Here is an 18,622-nt window from a genome sequence, read left to right as displayed (position 1 = left end):
TAAAACTGCCCACAGGAACATACAATTAAATCATAGTAACAGGTATTACACTTAATAAAACAATGTACAAGCCAATTCAATGTACAATTTTCTAATTAAACTAATTTTTCAGGTGGCAAATTACAACACCCGAAATAAAGTACACGAAAAACTTAAATAAGAGTCCCACCTGCTGCCTCTTTGCTGCCATTAAGTTCAATTTCTCTAACTCAGGCTTCAGGGCCTTGTACTGTATTCCCAGCTCCTGCTCAGTTCCTGCATTACGGACTTTCACAAGGCTATCTTCAACCTATGAAACAAAATACAAGATCAAGTACCTGGCACAACCAATAAGAAAGTCACTAATTTCAGATGAAAGTGTCACTAACCAGTTTTAGCTGAACGAGAAGTTTATAAACATCAGCCATATCTGCCAATACAAGAAGGTGAGTTACTGCAGACAGTAGGGCACGAGCAGCACGCACCATGTTCCCTCGTTTCATTGATGAGCAAGGGTCATCAGCAAATTCCCCAGAGGCTAGCTTCATGGATTCACCTACAAGAAAAATTCAGTTTTAAAATCTGCAAAGTTGTGAAATTGGTAAGAAAACTCCATTATTTTATTAGCAGCAGCAACACCACCTTTATATAAAAAGAGCTAAAACAAAAGACACTAGATACTACAATGCAATAGGCAGGTACTATTCATGCATTTCTGTAATTGGTAAAATAACACAGAAATCAAAGTGAATTTATATTTTAAGCCAGGCCTATTCAACTAGTGGCACAAATCATGCCCCTTTAATTTTTCCAATGGTCTGAATACCTACCTTTCAGTAAATAAAAATGGCCTGCTAAGGTATATCATATGAATGAATCAGCAAACCAATTTTACTGCAGTGATAAGAGTATCCCAGACTTTTTTTTTCTCCCCAAAACAAAACTTGTCATTTTGCATCCATAAGCCATTAAAAATGCAATGCCCATCAACCACCCCCATAGGAAAATAAGTATCTTGATTGCCAATCATGAAATTATACCAGCAGAATGACAGTTTTGTATATTCGTGCCATGAGCTATTGAACAATAGGTAATTCAAAAATCCCCTTCATATATTGGGGGGTGAACAGACTGATGGAAAACATTCAGTTCCAGTTAGAATACGCCATAAAAATACTTGTTCACTTTAATCGTTAACTGCAAGAGTTAAGTCAGTGTGTTGCTTGTGTAATTAAAGTGTGGCTGTAATGAGAATACAGGTAAACCCTTCACATTAGCAAGGGTTAAGGGTGGTAACCACCATGAATGTGAAAATTCGAGACTACTACTTTGGCCTTCCTAACACAACACGTCAAGCTTTTATCACTTCTGATTTATTGTACTGGAAAAAATTGTGATCATCATAATAGCACTGACAAGATGCATTAGCCCAGGATGACACCCAATGACTTGGTATAACACCAGCAGTTGCAATGAGCCTGTAAAAATCTGCAAGCCTGCAACTTCAAGTGGTCCTTTTAAGAATAGTGAGCCACCAACAAGAGCCATATAAAGAGCAAGAGAATTCCCATTCAGGAGGAAATTAAGAAGAAAATGAACCTTTTTAAAACTGAGGGAGAATATGCAAATAATTATTTAAGGATCTCTTTGTATACTACATTGCGAGTTCGGCCCTCTGGTTGCAATATGACCAAGCTGTGCGCTGAGCTTACTCTTGAGCATGCAACGTACAGTTGGCCATGTGAACAGTAATCTTGTTTCAAATCTCACAGCTTGGATTGCTGCTGTCATAATCGGTTGAGTTTCATGGTTTGCTTCAATTACGACAGTATTTGCAGGACTTGTGTTGAAGTGACATTCGGCAACGGTCAAGCGTTGTAAGCATACAACCGGTTTCATCGATAACTTCACATCCAGCTTTTGAGAATTTAAACATCCATAAAACATCAAAGTGTCCACTACTGAAATCGTCACCTGTGAATCAAAGATGTTTAAGAGGCATTGGCAGTTGTCGAAAGGTATAAAATATTTGGCCATTTCGGTACACTTGAAAGCGACAACCGAACAATTCAGCGGAAGCCATCAACTCGCATGCAGAACCATAGGTGAAAGTCTTAAAGTCTTAAGCATTTCACTCTTATACTGCTCCTGAGTAGTATATTTCTCTTGTACCGTCATCAGTCCACACCTTGAACCTGTCCCAGTCATTTCAATACATAAGACACAATGTTCCTCCGGATATCAAGACTGAGCCCGATATGGCCGTGCAATATGTAACAAAGAGAATGGAAAAGGTAGGTGCCATCTCTGGGGATGGAAACCACTCGATAAGTGACAGTTCTTTCATCGATGGTGATCACCTCGATAGACAGGTTAATGGGGGTACGGTTGGAATGATAAAAGAAATGGGTACCTGAACAATGTAAAGTAAGTCTAAAATACCTACACAGCTACTATAATCGTAATAAATGAACAATAAAACAGCGGATGGATTAAATAAAAAGGCTGTAGCTATCAGCAGGGAGACGTGAATCCCATGGCGAAGCAAGGAAGGGAATGTAGAGACCAGAGCTATGGACGGCCTTATATAGGCAGGCAGCCAACAACGTGGGAGGCGTTGGGATGGGGGACCCAACGCCGCCTCGCACGGTGACCAAGTTGCAGGATATGGACGTATATATGTACGTAAGTAGGATTCAGTTAGCGTTGGGAACCCGCGTATCAAATTTCTTGAAGATGGGCCCATAAGTAACAAAGACCGTTGAAAAGTTCAATATGGCGGCCGACAGTAGCATCATACCATTGAAATAAGTACGTATATTGGTTTCGATTAGCGCAGGGAAGCAGTCTACCAAATTTTGTGAAGATGGGGCCATAAATTAAAAAGTTCAACGTGGCGGACGTTGTCGACCGTTACACTGAATTTCGAAATTAAACCTGCTTAACTTTTGTAAGTAAGCTGTAAGGAATGAGCCTGCCAAATTTCAGCCTTCTACCTACACAGGAAGTTGGAGAGTGAGTGAGGGCTTTGCCTTTTATTAGTATAGATTCCTGCTCATGCGGAATTATGCACATTATGGTCCATGATGTCAAAGCCGCACTGACAAAAAAAAAGGTATATATGATATTTGGAATTATTCGTTTTATGACCTGTATAGTACATTTCGCAAAACATGGTCACATGGATGCAACATTATTCATATTCATTCACAACAACATTATACGGTTATAAACAGTGACCAAAAAAAAAAAAAAAATTCTTCCACAGATCATTAATATGACAAACTCTTGATGCGCTCTTTTGAAGCACTTAAATGCCTGCTTAGCGGTGTTCAGTTGGTGAAATACAAACATTTAGAGATCGACACAAAAATGCTTCACTAGCACACTCTCTAAGCCACTATACTATCTACTGTCCTTAATCCACAGTACAAGGATTTTTTTTGACCAAGGTGCCAAAAACAAGTGTAAGCAGCACTTGAAACAACTGGGTGGTGAATTGTATGCAGAGAGCAACAGGGCAACACAAGAAAAAGGAACTGCACTCAGATGTTGCAGCTTCATTTTTGGAGATGTATGTAGAAATTCTTGAAGAAATTTTATATGCGGCTGGACATCCTGGAATAAAAACTTTGTTATGGACTTTTTGTAATCCACAAATCATACACTGCAACTTCAAAATAATCAGCATCATTGTGAATTTGCCGATAACTCCCAGTCTGCACTGCATGGCAGCTTGTTGGAACTGTAATACAAGCTAACAGCACGGGGCAAACCTGCTCTACAAACATCAGCCGAGATTAAAAGGAAAATGTTAAAGGCATCACCTTGCCCTTTTCATCAGGTTTTTACAACATATGTTTACCAGATTGCCTACAAAACAGTTGCTGCAGCAGCACAGTTAGTGGCCTTTTACAATTTTGGACAGTTGAGCCTCTGTGGAAAAATAAGAAAGGGGATTAATTTAGTGGGCACTTAAAGTAGTAACAGGTTCACCTGCATACGAAAATGCAGCTTCAAATTATGTAAAAAAAAAAAGTGATCCCCATTTCTAAACTGTAAAAGACATGGAAACAAGATCTACTCCAGTTTTAATGTAAGAATTACTTTAAAACAAAATCACCCTGAAATATACAGCATTCTCTCAAAATGTCAAGGCACATTTGCATTACGAAGTGTTTCTTGTGGAACAGCTTGTGCTGCAGCATCAAACTTTAATGATTTGGGTCATAAAATGGCATTTCTGTATATACACGTCAAACTTTAGTTTTTATTAATGGCAGTGGTTGGTACAGTTTCTTTACAACAATAATGGTCAATCTAATATTTTTTTATTGTTATATAGGTAAACATTTCTAAACCTTTTCTCTTTCAGCTTAATAGCAATGATCCCTTCAGTATCAGAAATGCAATGGAGCCTATTTCACCACCTTGGCCAAGGCAGTGATCAATTACCTATCAGCATCTTATACCTGTCTAGACAGTGAACATCTTTTGTGAAATATAGTGAATGAAAAGAGAAACAGATTTGTTGGTGAAAAGGTATAAATGTTTGTTTTTCTGGTTACAAAAAAAACCCACTATTCGTGTTGCTGGCCTCATTGTACTTTTCATTTAAGTTTTACTTATTGTAATATATGTGTCCGATTATGGCACAAATAGAATACATTCTTTTGTAGATATATCCAATGCCATGCTGTCTTAATGTGCTTAAGTTACCCATAATGTGTATGATGAGTAGATTTTTGTACATAACCTGGAGTATTTTTACTACAGAGACCAGCCATATCTTGCTCCAAAACCCCTAGGAAAGTACTGACTTGGATCTATTTCATGCACTGCCGTTTCTTTGATCATGCACAATACATCAGCAACATAACCAAAGCATTCAAACCTGAATATTACACAATGAATAACCTTTTTCAAAGGCCTTCAGGAGAAACACTCCCAGACAGAGGGGGTGGGAAAAAGTCATAGCCTACCTGTACCCAATGAGGGGAAGGGGCAGGGATATCTAGTCAATTAAGAAAATGTAATTTGATTTTTTTTTTTTTAAAGCCAGTTAAGTCAATTAATCACAGCATGCAGGACTTCTCATATATTGTCACAATATGCAAGTATACATCTGAAAATGGAATTACAATCATGAGGCTGAACAGACTAAAAATAATGTAGTCAAAGGCCAAGGATCTGTGCTGGTATCCAGAAGGTTGCTGGTTCGAATCCCCGTCACTGCCTAAAGAGATCCTAATCTGCTGGGCCCTTGAGCAAGGCCCTTAACCTTCAATTGCTCCAGGGGCGCTGTACAACGGCAGACCCTGCGCTCTGACCCCAAGGGGTATGTGAAAACTAACAAATTCCTACAAGAAATTGTATAAGGTGAAATAAAGAAAACAAAAAATAAAAAAAAAATTTAAAAAGTATTCTGGGATAGTGTTTTTTAAAAACACTAAATGGTTTAAAAAATGGTACAAAGCAGAATTTTGCATTGCAGCTCTCTTTTGCCTCAATTACTATGGCAATACTGCAAAAATTCAACTCTACCATCACCTGCAAAGTATTGCTATCATAATAGTAAGGCAGGCGGCACACATGCTGCTTGAGGGTGCGGCACGGACTGCAGCCTTTTGAGCCTGTGATTCCCGTGGTGGGGTTGGAGGTGATGTGGTATAGCGGGTCCACAGCTCAAAATTGAAAAGGCCAGTTTTAACAGATAATTGCCGCACTCGCGGCTTAAATGATGCGGGCAGTCCTCGCTTAAGCGCACAGGTGAGGAGTCGTCCGCATCTGTAATTATTGCCGGGAGTTGCTAATTGCCACACCTGATCCATGACCCCGTAATATATAATGGAAGCTTTGGGGCGGAGCTTAATAGGGAAGATCTGCGTGAAACACTTGAGAGGATCGAAGGGATGACAAAGGACAGCACAGTTAGTTATGAAAATGAAATTAAGTGTGGAATTCTCTGCCAAATAATCTTAAGACAATGAAGGCACTTGAGATTGCTTTCCTTACTTTGTTTGGAACATCTTATGCTTGTGCGCAGCTGTTTTCAGCCTTGAATTAAATCAAATCTGACACCAGAAACAGACTAACAGATAACCTGAGTGCTGCATGTGTTGCTCTCAAACTTAAAGTATGAGCCAAGGTTAGACAAATTATCAGCATGCATACAACAGCAAAAAGCACATTAATTGTTCAAAAGCATACCGAATGCAAACTTTTACCTTTCAACAAAAAGTTGTTTGCATCATTGAAAGCTCTGTTATTATGTTTTTCTTTTAAGACAAAAGATGTTAATGTACGAGTTGCTTTTCTAAACTAAAAGCTCAGTAGATAGACAGAGCATCAGTATTGGCAGTTCAGTCCAATTTATCATCCAGCTGCACTTCCAGGTATTTATAGGTCTGTACCCTCTGCACACACTCACCTCTGATGATCACGGGGTCCATGAGGGGCCTGGGCCTCCTAAAAATCCACCACCAGCTCCTTGGTTATGATGGTGTTCAGTTTTAGGTGGTATTCAGGTTAAATTGCCATGTTGGCACTTTGCGATAAATAAGTGGGTTTTGGATTGCAGTTTGGGCACTTGGTTTCTAAATGGTTCGCCATCACTGCTCTAGACCATCCTCAAGGAACTGACAGACACATGAACACATCCCATCAACGAGATAGGTTTTCAGTATCAGAGGACCCCAAAAACGTCAAGATCTGTCGAAAACCAGAGATAAGATAAGATATGGTGGGGGAGAGCACAAAGCAAAAAAGTGACTGGTGCCACAGAGGATGTAAGAGGAGAGAAACTGCAAGGTGAATCACTTTGAGTGAGTGTCCTAAACAGTTCAAGAAGAAACTGAGGTTTCACATTCATTCCTCATTCAGAAAATCTAAAGATTTCCAACCAAGTATCCACACATTTTCTAACATGTTTATAACAGTTCAAGGTCACGGGAGAAATGCTCCTACAATAAACACATACAGAACTGAACAATGGCAGTACAAATAACTAGCAAGCAAAAGTCAGGGTAAGGTACAGATGAAGTGGAAATATGACTAATCTACACTGGTGTAAAAAAAAAGCTATTCCATTTGTTAATAGCAAAATAAAATTCATTGTTTCAAAGCACCAAGGTTAAACAGAATCAAAACAGAAAAAACGGTATTTAGCAATGAAGCTTTAAAAACAGATGCAAATTCTAGCATTCATGTGACGAGTGTAGTAAAAGCATGTGTCATATTTAACAGAAATGTTGGCAAATATAATGCAGTCTTCCAATATAGGTCCAGTTAATATTCCATCTTTGTATAAAGGTAATGTAATTAATGTAAAGATTAAGTTTGATTTCACACAGAAAATTAAAGTGTGGAAAAATGTAAAAACTTCTTTATAAAACCAGATAAAAACATTTTCTAAAAAAGCTATGCTAAATGAAAATATCCCGAGTTTAAGGAACACCAAAATGACTAATTGGATTGGCTGTGGAAATTAACAGGTAAGCATTACTTATTACAAAATGAGCATAGTGAGTTGCAACAACTAAACAGTATACATCATGCTCTGAAGCACATTAGTTTTTCAAGAAGCACATTAGTTTTTCAAGAACCCCATTCCTGCATGGCATTTTGAAATACAAGGAAACGAGCCCCATATAACAAGTGAAAACCCAAAGTCTTTCTTCTGAAACCGAAAGGCAATTTAAACAGCTGAAAGGGCTCAAATGCATGGGGGACTGAAGCTGCACAAATAAAGTCAACCAAGAATAACCAACATGATAAAATTCCTCAGATGCTTATGGTCAGCTGTCAAAATGTACCACCCTGAATTCTATTTCTAGACCACAATCCAGATCAATTTTTTTCCATCATACAAGTAGGGGAAGACAAAGACAAGTAGACTAACTCAACATTTCTTTGTCAAACATATTAGACAAATAAGTAAATACAATCCATACTACGGCAGTTAATGTTTTTATGAATTAGAATTTATGAAAGATAACAGAATACACATTCCAGCAGTCTCCTGCAAGACTAAATTTGATAAATACCTTATGTTAAGATGTGAAAACTACATTTAGAACAGAAATCCAATAACCTTATTTTTCCATGCAATAGATTGTAGCCAGCGATTCATAAAAAACCCTCAGCCTTGGAGGGTGATGGCAGGAGGAGGAGGTTAGGAGCATGTGCTGATACAGTGCATTGCCACACCCACCAGACAAACCAACTCAGGATGCATATTAGGACCCGAGTACAACCATACAACGGGTGATACCTCAGCACCACTTTAGATGGAGTGAAACTGTGAGGTTTTTTTATGGTGACTGGAGTGCCAATTCTGCCACCAATCCCCAAGTTTTTCCCTGCAGGTTGAAGGGCCTAGATGCAAGGATGGATGCAGAGTCATGTTATACCCAGGACGGGTAAAAAAATTAACTGGAGTGGGGTAAAGTAACATCATTTCAGGCTTAACCTTAAAAATATTCACAAAATACATTCCAGATCAACATAAGCCAAAAGATGCAGTAACTAAAAAGCACTCATAACATCTGCTCACTTCACACAAAACTTACCCAGGGAAAACTGCAAGATCATCAAGGACCCATATTACCTAGTCATTTTTAGGTAATTTTCTAAAATCTATGGAAGTTTACATTACAGTCTAGACCAAGTCAAAGCTCAGGTCCCTGCCATTTTTTTTTTTTAAATATTCAGAATAAGAAAGTTTATTATTACATCAGTTTACCATACAGTCCACTTGATTTAGATGGTGGCTTTCATCCTCCCCAGATGTGCCCTTTGAGCATGGTGTTATCTGCATATTTGATAATGGAGCAGTGGTCATTGTTGTGTCAGGTCACTCGTGTATAGAGTAAATAGTAATGGTGATAAGACACACCCCCGCAGACTTCCTACGTTTCAATGAATGACTTTTGAAAATAAACCCTGGACCCCGATTGTCTCAACGATTTAAAAGAAAGTACTGAATCCATAATGCGATGAATGGGTTTACTTTCATACTATTAACATTCTCCAATCAGTATGTGAGGCTGTATGGCATTGTATGTTGAAGAAAAAAAATCCAGAAATAGTGCTCGGACATATGTATCAGGCTGATCAAATATAGATTTGAAGATAGATAAGCAGAACATCTTCAACACTTCTGGTTGAACAGCAAGCAAATTAGTGGTTATCTTGAAAAGATTGTCTGTCATTAAAATGTTTTTCACCAAAATGTTGTAGCATCTCATTTGAACAGAGGGGAGTGCTACTAGTCTGTAGTCAAGAAAGCTTGGCCTGGAAACCTTACAAACTGGTGTAATGATGGTTTCCACAGGTTAGTTACAATGCCACAGGTCAGACGGGTTAAAATGCAAATGAAAACCTGGTAAGAGATGCTTAACGCAGGAATTTAAGAGCCAAGCTGATATGCTGTCTGGCCCCACAGCCCAGTTTGTTTTAACCTGCTGCAAGCCTTTTTCCATTCCAGATAAACTGAACTATATCACAGCAGAATGCCTGGTGTTTTTATAAAGAATCTCCTTTACTTCTGCATTTCAGGTGCTGGAATTGCTCGTTTCAAACATGGTAAAAAGGTTAAAGTTCATCTGCCAAAAGCTTCTGGTCTTCGTCAACTGGAAAGTTCACACTTTTTTTTTTTTTCCATATATAAAGAGCCCAGGCCTCTGTTTGTTGGTAGGCCTGTCTGAACCTGCACTGGATTTAAACCACCTCTTGATTCCATACGTCTTTATTTTGTTTAATTAACCTCTTAATCTTTTGATGTAAAGTTAGTTTTCCCTCCAACTTATTTTCTGGGTGAGCATGTTCTAAAAAAAATAGTGGTGCTTTAACCTCTTTAGAGGTTACATGGTTTACTGTCGAGGTAGACCTTGACAGTTTTTTTTTTTGCTTAATGATCAGACATTCACAAAATTTCATATATTCAGTTACAGTGAAAGTGACCTCACTGAGTAACGGAGGATGTCCGCATATCCCAGTCAGTCCAGGAGAAGCAATCCTTCAGTTCCACTATGCTGTCCACCAGTTTTGCATTTTTCGTATGGCTGTTTTTTCTTACTTCAGTTTGTTTGTACTTTGGTAGTATGTGAACAATGTGGTAAGACGCACCCAGGGCTGCTCTATGATGTGATATGTAGGTGCCAATGACATTTCCATTACACTGGTCTTATGTTTTGTGCCCTCTAGTATTAATATTAACATACCGAGGGTAATATTGCAATACGGATTACAGAATGCATAAATTAAAAATCACCCATCACAAAGTCAAGTGATTTGATTTCTAGTTCCTGAACAGCTTTAAGAATACTTTAAAATGCCTGAATGAATCATCCACAGAGCAGTTAGTTCTGTGCTTGTAGCTCAGTTGTGCATAACGATCCCCCAAACAGAAACATTGTAAATTTGTTTTTTTTTCTTTTCTTTTCTTCGAACTTTCCTTGTACTGTTTTCTTGCTGCTTTTGTTTTCTATGGTTGTCAGTGATACCTTTTGCTTGTTGCTCATCAACATTTGAAAAATATTTTTGCGGCTCTCGATTCCGGCAAAAAGAAAAAGAAAAAAAGTTGTTACCGAATTTGGAATTACCATTGACACTCAACTTTCTTGAAAGACCGAGCAAAAAAAATCAGGTTGCAAATGTATGCAAACTGCTACATTTGAAAATGTTGATAAAGCAGTTAAGTGGTTCAGTGATACTCGTTCAAAAAACATTCCTATTAATGCAGCACTCATTCAAGAAAATCTGAGGTTTCTAAACTCTTGTGACCTCCCCCAACAAAACACACCGAAGAGCTTCCCGAAGTGCGATGTGGAAGATATCTGTGGAAGACTGTTTACGCTTTGCCGGGGTAACAGCAGGCTCGCAGCTCTGCTGCAGCTGTTCACCGAAGCAAACAGAAAAGATCTCAATGGGTGAAGCAGGGAAAAGTATTACTTGGCCACTAACCTAGTCACAACCCTGCCTGATTGCTGTGTCTGTGTATAAGAGAATGGTAGACCACGCCACAATAAATAACCCTGTTTGTTTCAAGTTGAATGAAGCTCGTTTTGCTAAATAAAACAGACTACACTTAATGTTTTGGGGTGCAAAACAGGACCTTATCGCGACCACAATCTTTTAGGATTTGTTTCTGTGGTGCTTCTCTGCAGCACTGTGAATTTGCTGTTGCCCTGCCCCAGCAAGGGATAATCTTCCAAAGATGCGGCAAATGCACTTCAGCACGTCATCCCGTTTTTGGGGGGTGAAGGGGGTCCACCACAGTTCAGAAACCTCACAAGAAGAAAATGATGATTCGGCTTCTGATTGATAACTGTGCTGTCCACAACATGCTTCCACATTTAGATAATGTTCATGTTAAATTCCTACCACCCAATTGCACAACAGTGTTTCAGCCATTGGATTTGGGCATCATTCGCACCCTTGGATTTGGGCATCATTCGCACTCTGAAAGTGTATTGAAACAGAAATATACCAAAAATTACATCGCCCTACTTACAAGAATATTGATTTAACCTTCCAAAACGAAGTAAAATAATTTGCCATGTTTCAAATTCCTTAATTGTTTATTGTAGAATAGAGCAGGATTATCTGGCTTGTCCTGAAGTGATTCAGAAGACCAACAATAAAACTAACATACATTATATTGTATGGGCCGATCAAGCTTAGGGTTAACATGGCCCCATGTGCTAGGACTGAAATATTTAATACAATGGAAAGCATCAAGCTACTCAAATCTGTTAGGCATGGATCCTACCCATTTCCAACTGAAGATCAAGTTACAGCAATTATAGAAAAGAATCAGTTTGAAAAATTAATTCTGTTGCTTTAAAACCTAACACGTAGTGCTGGGTGGTATGACCAAAATTCTATAAATCACGTTTTTTCCAAAATACCACCGGTTTCATGGTACTCAACTATATTTTTTCACCCCCCCCATGCATGAGTGGATGTTAACCAGATATTTTACTGCAATTACTGCAGTAGACTGGCTAAGAATACAGTAATCCCTTGCTATATCGTGCTTTGACTTTCGCGGTTTCGCTCTATCGCGGATTTTATATGAAAGCATAACTAAATATATAACGCGGATTTTTCGCTGCTTCGCGGGTTCTGCGGACAATGTGTCTTTTTACTTCCTTGTACATGCTTCCTCAGTTGGTTTGCCCAGTTGATTTCATACAAGGGACGCTATTGGCGGATGACTAAGAAGCTAACCAATCAGAGCACGCAGTTAAGTTCCTGCCTGCTGAATGCAGTTTTAACCAGGAAGTCTCGTCTCACTCATTCAGCATCAACGTGTTTCGCTGTGTAAAGAGTTGTGCTTTTTTGTGTTTATCTTTGTGCATAGTCAAGCCCTTCATTATGGCTCCAAAACGATCTGCTACTGCTTCAGGGGCCGTGCCCAAGTGCAAACGGAAGATGTTAATGATTGCCGAAAAGGTAAACGTTTTGGATTTTTTGAAGGCTACGATTCTTTTTATTTAAAAAGTAGGAAAGGAATATAAGATCTACAGCTGCAGTGTCCTTTTAACCAGGGTGCAAAACGAGTTGTAAGTGGATGTAATAAGGCAGTAGTCCGGATGGAATCTGCTTTAGGGATTTGCATTGAAGACTGCCAGAAGAAGAACAACGGCAGTGCTACACAATCGCCTGAAGTGGCTCCTTTAAGGGCTGTAACGCTCTCCTTTGTTGTACAGTAAAATTAAACTCATTGTTATCGGACAAGTCATCGTGTCATTGTTGGTGAGTAACCATAATTAATTTTCTACTTACAGTGCTTAGTACATGTACGTGCGTTTAGTGTCACTGTACACACATTTACTGTATACTATTTTTCTTGTATTGTACGTATTTATTGCTGGTGGCATGTCTATCGTAATGGCTGTAACATATGTGCTATCGGAGACACTCAATATCTTTAAAATAATATTTAGGTTTTACTGTATATAAACAGTGTGTTTATATACATAATTTCAATGAATCTTACCTAATAAGAGAATACAAAGGGATTATGCTGTATAACTCTGCGGGGAATATTTATAAACAGTGTGGGAGAGTTTATAAGGGCTTAAAATATATAAAAATAACCATAGAAACATATGGTTTCTACTTCGCGGATTTTCACCTATCGCGGGGGGGTCTGGAACGCAACCCCCGCGATCGAGGAGGGATTACTGTACCCTATTCCACTGCCATGAGAACTGAAAATAAATAAAAATGTGCAAACCTATTGTAGATCCCGGAATACAAGCCGACCCGGTATATTGGCTGACCCCCTTCTCTACCTACTAAATAACATGGATTTGCCGATAACCGGTATTTAAGCCGACCCCCTTCTCCAAGCAAAATTTTCTAAATTTCCTTAAAAGTGTCTCTTCGGGTAGATTTATAATGTTCATCGGCGAGAAATTGAGACTGCCAGCATTTTTGATCGAAACCAGGAAGTGATTGCGGAGAAGTTTAGTAAAATGAAACCTTTGTGTTGAAACTATATTCGCAAATACGGTACATCGGCGGGTGGATTTCCGGAGACTCGTTATAAATTTGATTAACTTTAATACACAATACAGTGGACCCTTGACTTACGAACTTAATTCGCTCACAAAGGCTAACCCATAATGCGTTCCAAACCTACCACTGCAACACTTAACCTTTTCATAAAAGAAAGGGTTGTATAATGTGCATAATTTACCAAAACACCAATAATTTTTCTAATGTACTAACTAAAAAAGTTATAAAAAGTGCCTAGCCTACTTAGATTAAGCTAGGAGAATGGAGGTGTGCATGGTCGCAGCGGCTCAGGGCTCTCCTTTTCAGTGCACTTCGTTGTTTTTGTAATTTTTTTTTTGGTCCTTGTTTGTGCATGATTGGTTCGGCGAACATCTGCTACACTCGTCAGAACCTTAGACACATCGGTGTCCAGAGCCAGACATCTGTTTCGAGTGTTTTTCATCACACGCACAACATCCCAGACAACATAGCGAGACCAGCGGGCTCTCCATGGACTGTTGTCGGGTCTAGGAGACGACAGACGGAGGAGGGAAAGAAAGCAGAAACGGGGCCACAGATGCGGCGTTATGCTAAGGCTAAACAACAACCATACAAGCCCTATACAGAACTTTCTGCACTGAAGGAGCTGCTTTTAATCTCATTGTAGATGTGTATAGTGACAATAAAAGGCATTCTATTCTAGAAACAATTTCATACTGTACTCACCATTTAATTTGACATCTTTGAGCTGCAGGAACAGAGGAGGAGGAGGAGATGTTTCCACACAATGTTCATCTTCGTTTCGATTGCGATCGCTTTCTTTACCTTCCTTAGCAATTATGTGTCTTGCTTGCATGAGAGAGATATACATATACATATACATATACATATACATATACATATACATATAATACAGTTTTTCACACCACTGTATCTATTTACCCCCTTCCTGATTTCTTATTCTTTTGCAGGTTTGTCACACAAAATGTTTCTGATCATCAAACACATTTAACCATTAGTCAAATATAACACAAGTAAACACAAAATGCAGTTTTTAAATGATGGTTTTTATTATTTAGGGAGAAAAAAATCCAAACCTACATGGCCCTGTGTGAAAAAGTAATTGCCCCCTGAACCTAATAACTGGTTGGGCCACCCTTAGCAGCAATAACTTCAATCAAGCGTTTGCGATAACTTGCAATGAGTCTTTTACAGCGCTCTGGAGGAATTTTGGCCCACTCATCTTTGCAGAATTGTTGTAATTCAGCTTTATTTGAGGGTTTTCTAGCATGAACCGCCTTTTTAAGGTCATGCCATAGCATCTCAATTGGATTCAGGTCAGGACTTTGACTAGGCCACTCCAAAGTCTTCATTTTTTTTTCTTCAGCCATTCAGAGGTGGATTTGCTGGTGTGTTTTGGGTCATTGTACTGTTGCAGCACCCAAGATCGCTTCAGCTTGAGTTGACCAACAGATGGCCGGACATTCTCCTTCAGGATTTTTTGGTAGACAGTAGAATTCATGGTTCCATCTATCACAGCAAGCCTTCCAGGTCCTGAAGCAGCAAAACAACCCTAGACCATCACACTACCACCACCATATTTTACTGTTGGTATGATGTTCTTTTACTGAAATGCTGTGTTCCTTTTACGCCAGATGTAACGGGACATTTGCCTTCCAAAAAGTTCAACTTTTGTCTCATCAGTCCACATGGTATTTTGCCAAAAGTCTTGGCAATCATTGAGATGTTTCTTGGCAAAATTGAGACGAGCCCTAATGTTCTTTTTGCTTAACAGTGGTTTGCGTCTTGGAAATCTGCCATGCAGGCCGTTTATGACCAGTCTCTTTCTTATGGTGGAGTCGTGAACACTGACCTTAAATTGAGGCAAGCGAGGCCTGCAGTTCTTTAGACGTCGTCCTGGGGTCTTTTGTGACCTCTCGGATGAGTCGTCTCTGCGCTCTTGGGGTAATTTTGGTCGGCCAGCCACTCCTGGGAAGGTTCACCACTGTTCCATGTTTTTGCCATTTGTGGATAATGGCTCTCAGTGTGGTTCGCTGGAGTCCCAAAGCTTTAGAAATGGCTTTATAACCTTTACCAGACTGATCGATCTCAATTACTTCTGTTCTCATTTGTTCCTGAATTTCATTGGATCTTGGCATGATGTCTAGCTTTTGAGGTGCTTTTGGTCTACTTCTCTGTGTCAGGCAGCGCCTACTTAAGTGATTTCTTGAGTGAAACAGGTGTGGCAGTAATCAGGCCTGGGGGTGGCTACGGAAATTGAACTCGGGTGTGATACACCACAGTTAGGTTATTTTTTAACAAGGGGGCAATTACTTTTTCACACAGGGCCATGTAGGTTTGGATTTTTTCTCCCTAAATAATAAAAACCATCATTTAAAAACTGCATTTTGTGTTTACTTGTGTTATATTTGACGAATGGTTAAATGTGTTTGATGATCAGAAACATTGTGTGACAAACATGCAAAAGAATAAGAAATCAGGAAGGGGGCAAATAGTTTTTCACACCACCGTACCATCCATCCATCCACTAGCAGAATACCCGTGCTTCGCAGCGGAGAAGTAGAGAGTTAAAGAAGTTATGAAAAAGAAAAGCAAACATTTTAAAAATAACGTAAGATGATTGTTAATGTAATTGTTTTGTTATTGATGAGTGTTGTTGTCATATCTATCTATCTATATATATATATCTATATCTATAGCAAAATACCTGCGATTGGCAGCGGAGAAGTAAAAAGAAAAAGGAAACATTTTAATAATAACGTAACATGATTGACAATGCAATTGTTTTGTCATTGTCATGAGTGTTGCTGGCATATTATACACATATATACATACACACACATCTATACACATACACATACACTGTATATACACATACATACATATACATACACATACATATATATACATATACATATACATATATATACACATATATATATATAAATATACATATAAGGGGTGGGACTAATCTTGATTAATCGTATGTAATCGCACACGTAAATTTCCCCCAAATCTCAAATGGTTTTTTTTTTTTTTTAATTTAAAAGTGTTTTAGTGGGCAACAGAATCAAATAGACATGTACATGAATATTGTAAACTGAAGCTGTTTTAATTTCTGAAAAAAAAAAGCCTTTAAACTGCATTTGAATTCAAAACAGAAACAAAAATATCATCCCTGGTTAAAATTGGGCAGACTTAAAAATAAAGTGGTAGTTTAAGTAGATTTTCAGAATAGTATTGTCTTTAAATAATAATAACCAAAATTAACATAAAGTGCAGTTTTTCTTCTTAAAAAAATAAGTCAGAAACATAAAAGGTAATTTGACCAACTTAATCTTTAAACTCTGAGTAACCTTAGCCAAAATTATTTTGTACATTAGGCTAAAACAGTGTTCATTGAACATTTTGTAATTAGATGTAATCAGAATTACTAACGGTCACGGAAGTCCAAAGTCCGCTTTCTGTAATGCATCTAATTTTGCTTGCTTTTCAGTGTGCACAAAACCATGCTTTTATCAAGGCTTCGCTCGGGAAGTCGAAATGATCAGCCGTAAGAACGCGCTTTATTCCGACTCTAACATTTTTGTAGCTCGGATGTGTGCATCAGTGTAATGGATGTACCAGGAAATCATGCATTGACAATCCAGGAAATCATGCATTGACAAAAGTTCCCGTTTGCTTGTAATTGAAAGTGTGATTAAATGCGTTTTTTTAACGCGTTATGGAGTACATGCATCGAAGCTTCTCAGCTGTGCTTGTGCTAATAAAGGGAAACATTTTAAAAATAAACTTAACAGGATTCTGCGTTAACCGAATATTTTTTCATACGTCCCAAACCAAGGAGATGCGAAGGTAAAATGAATCGGGTAGCGCGCGTACATACTCAGTGCATCCCCTCTCGGGAATCGAACCTCGAATGTCGGCATTAGAGGTGAAGACTCTACAATTGCGCCACAGCGTGTGGCTTGTCTATGCGAGAGTATGTACTGTAGATCGGGTATATATATATATATATATAATTATATATATATATATATATATATATATACATATATACACACATTTATATATATATATATATATATATATATATATATATATATATATATATATATACACACACACACACGCATCGCAGTGGAGAAGTAGAAGTTATGAAAAAGGGAACATTTTAAAAATAATGTAACATGATTGTCAATATACAGTAATTGTTTTGTGAGTGTTATTGAATGTTGCTGTCATCAAGGATTTGATTATCATTATTTCTTTCAATCAGGGTCGTATTTATACGATGTGTTGTGTTCAAGTTACATTCCGTGTTTGTCAATCGTTGTAAAGATAAGAGGTTTCATTCATTGATTAGTTTCTTACTGCATCAATAAACAGCTTGTCTTCCTCTTTATCTGAGATGTGACAAACTGCATGCACTGGTTTTTTTTTTTTTTACACTGTCTTCTTTTAGCGGGACATTCACTTTTTCCACCGTGTGCTTTGTTTCCGCAGTAGCTGCACTTATGAATATGATTCTATGTATCAGACGCTTCATATTTTTTTGCTGCCTTCTCAATTGTGTAATTCGGTTTTTGTTCAGCACTCTTTGGAACTGTTGCTTTGTCTGTGCACTGCGTCAGTTCACGTGAGCCGCTTGGTGTTCTTGCATCGAAGGTTCCCAGCTGTGCTGGTGCCATCTCGTGTAATGTCAGCTAAGACCCGGCACTTAAAACTTTCTCTCGCAGTTTCGCTGAGTTTGTGCCAAACACCACCCTGACCATCTCATCTTCCTCTGCATAAGCACAGTCCTTCACACGTGAATATTTACCGGCAGTGTTTGTATTGGATTGCCGCTGATGGACGGCCTTATATGGGCAGGCACTAAATTACAAACGCTAGTGGCAGCCTGTCTATGAACTTAATTTAATATAAACTTACGGTTCACGCCGTGCTTTGTTTCCGCAGTAGCTGTACTTATGAATATGCTTGTATGCATCATTTGCTTCATAATGTTTTTCTGCCTTCTCAATTGTGAAATGGCGGTTTGTGCTCATCGCTGTTTGGAGTTCTTCCTTGTTCTCTACGTACTTACGTAGGAGGCGTGATGATGTCACACGAA

At 38.6% G+C, this 18,622-nt stretch overlaps 1 protein-coding gene across 2 annotated transcripts in view; it reads right to left on the bottom strand.

Annotated features, from left to right (window-relative positions):
* Window positions 1–18,622, bottom strand: part of ctnna1 (catenin (cadherin-associated protein), alpha 1) — a 205,777-nt gene that overhangs the window by 168,308 nt on the left and 18,847 nt on the right. For both annotated transcript variants that reach the window (XM_039775526.1, XM_039775527.1), the window contains exons 4-5: window positions 369–535; window positions 170–289 (exon numbers count right to left, since the gene is read on the bottom strand). In XM_039775526.1, the coding sequence (XP_039631460.1) occupies window positions 170–289; window positions 369–535 (287 nt within the window). The remainder of the gene's footprint in view (window positions 1–169; window positions 290–368; window positions 536–18,622) is intronic.

The sequence above is a fragment of the Polypterus senegalus genome, chromosome 13 (assembly GCF_016835505.1).
Source record: "Polypterus senegalus isolate Bchr_013 chromosome 13, ASM1683550v1, whole genome shotgun sequence".
NCBI classification, from domain to species: Eukaryota; Metazoa; Chordata; class Cladistia; order Polypteriformes; family Polypteridae; genus Polypterus; species Polypterus senegalus.
This window is presented reverse-complemented; position numbering and strand designations above follow the sequence as displayed.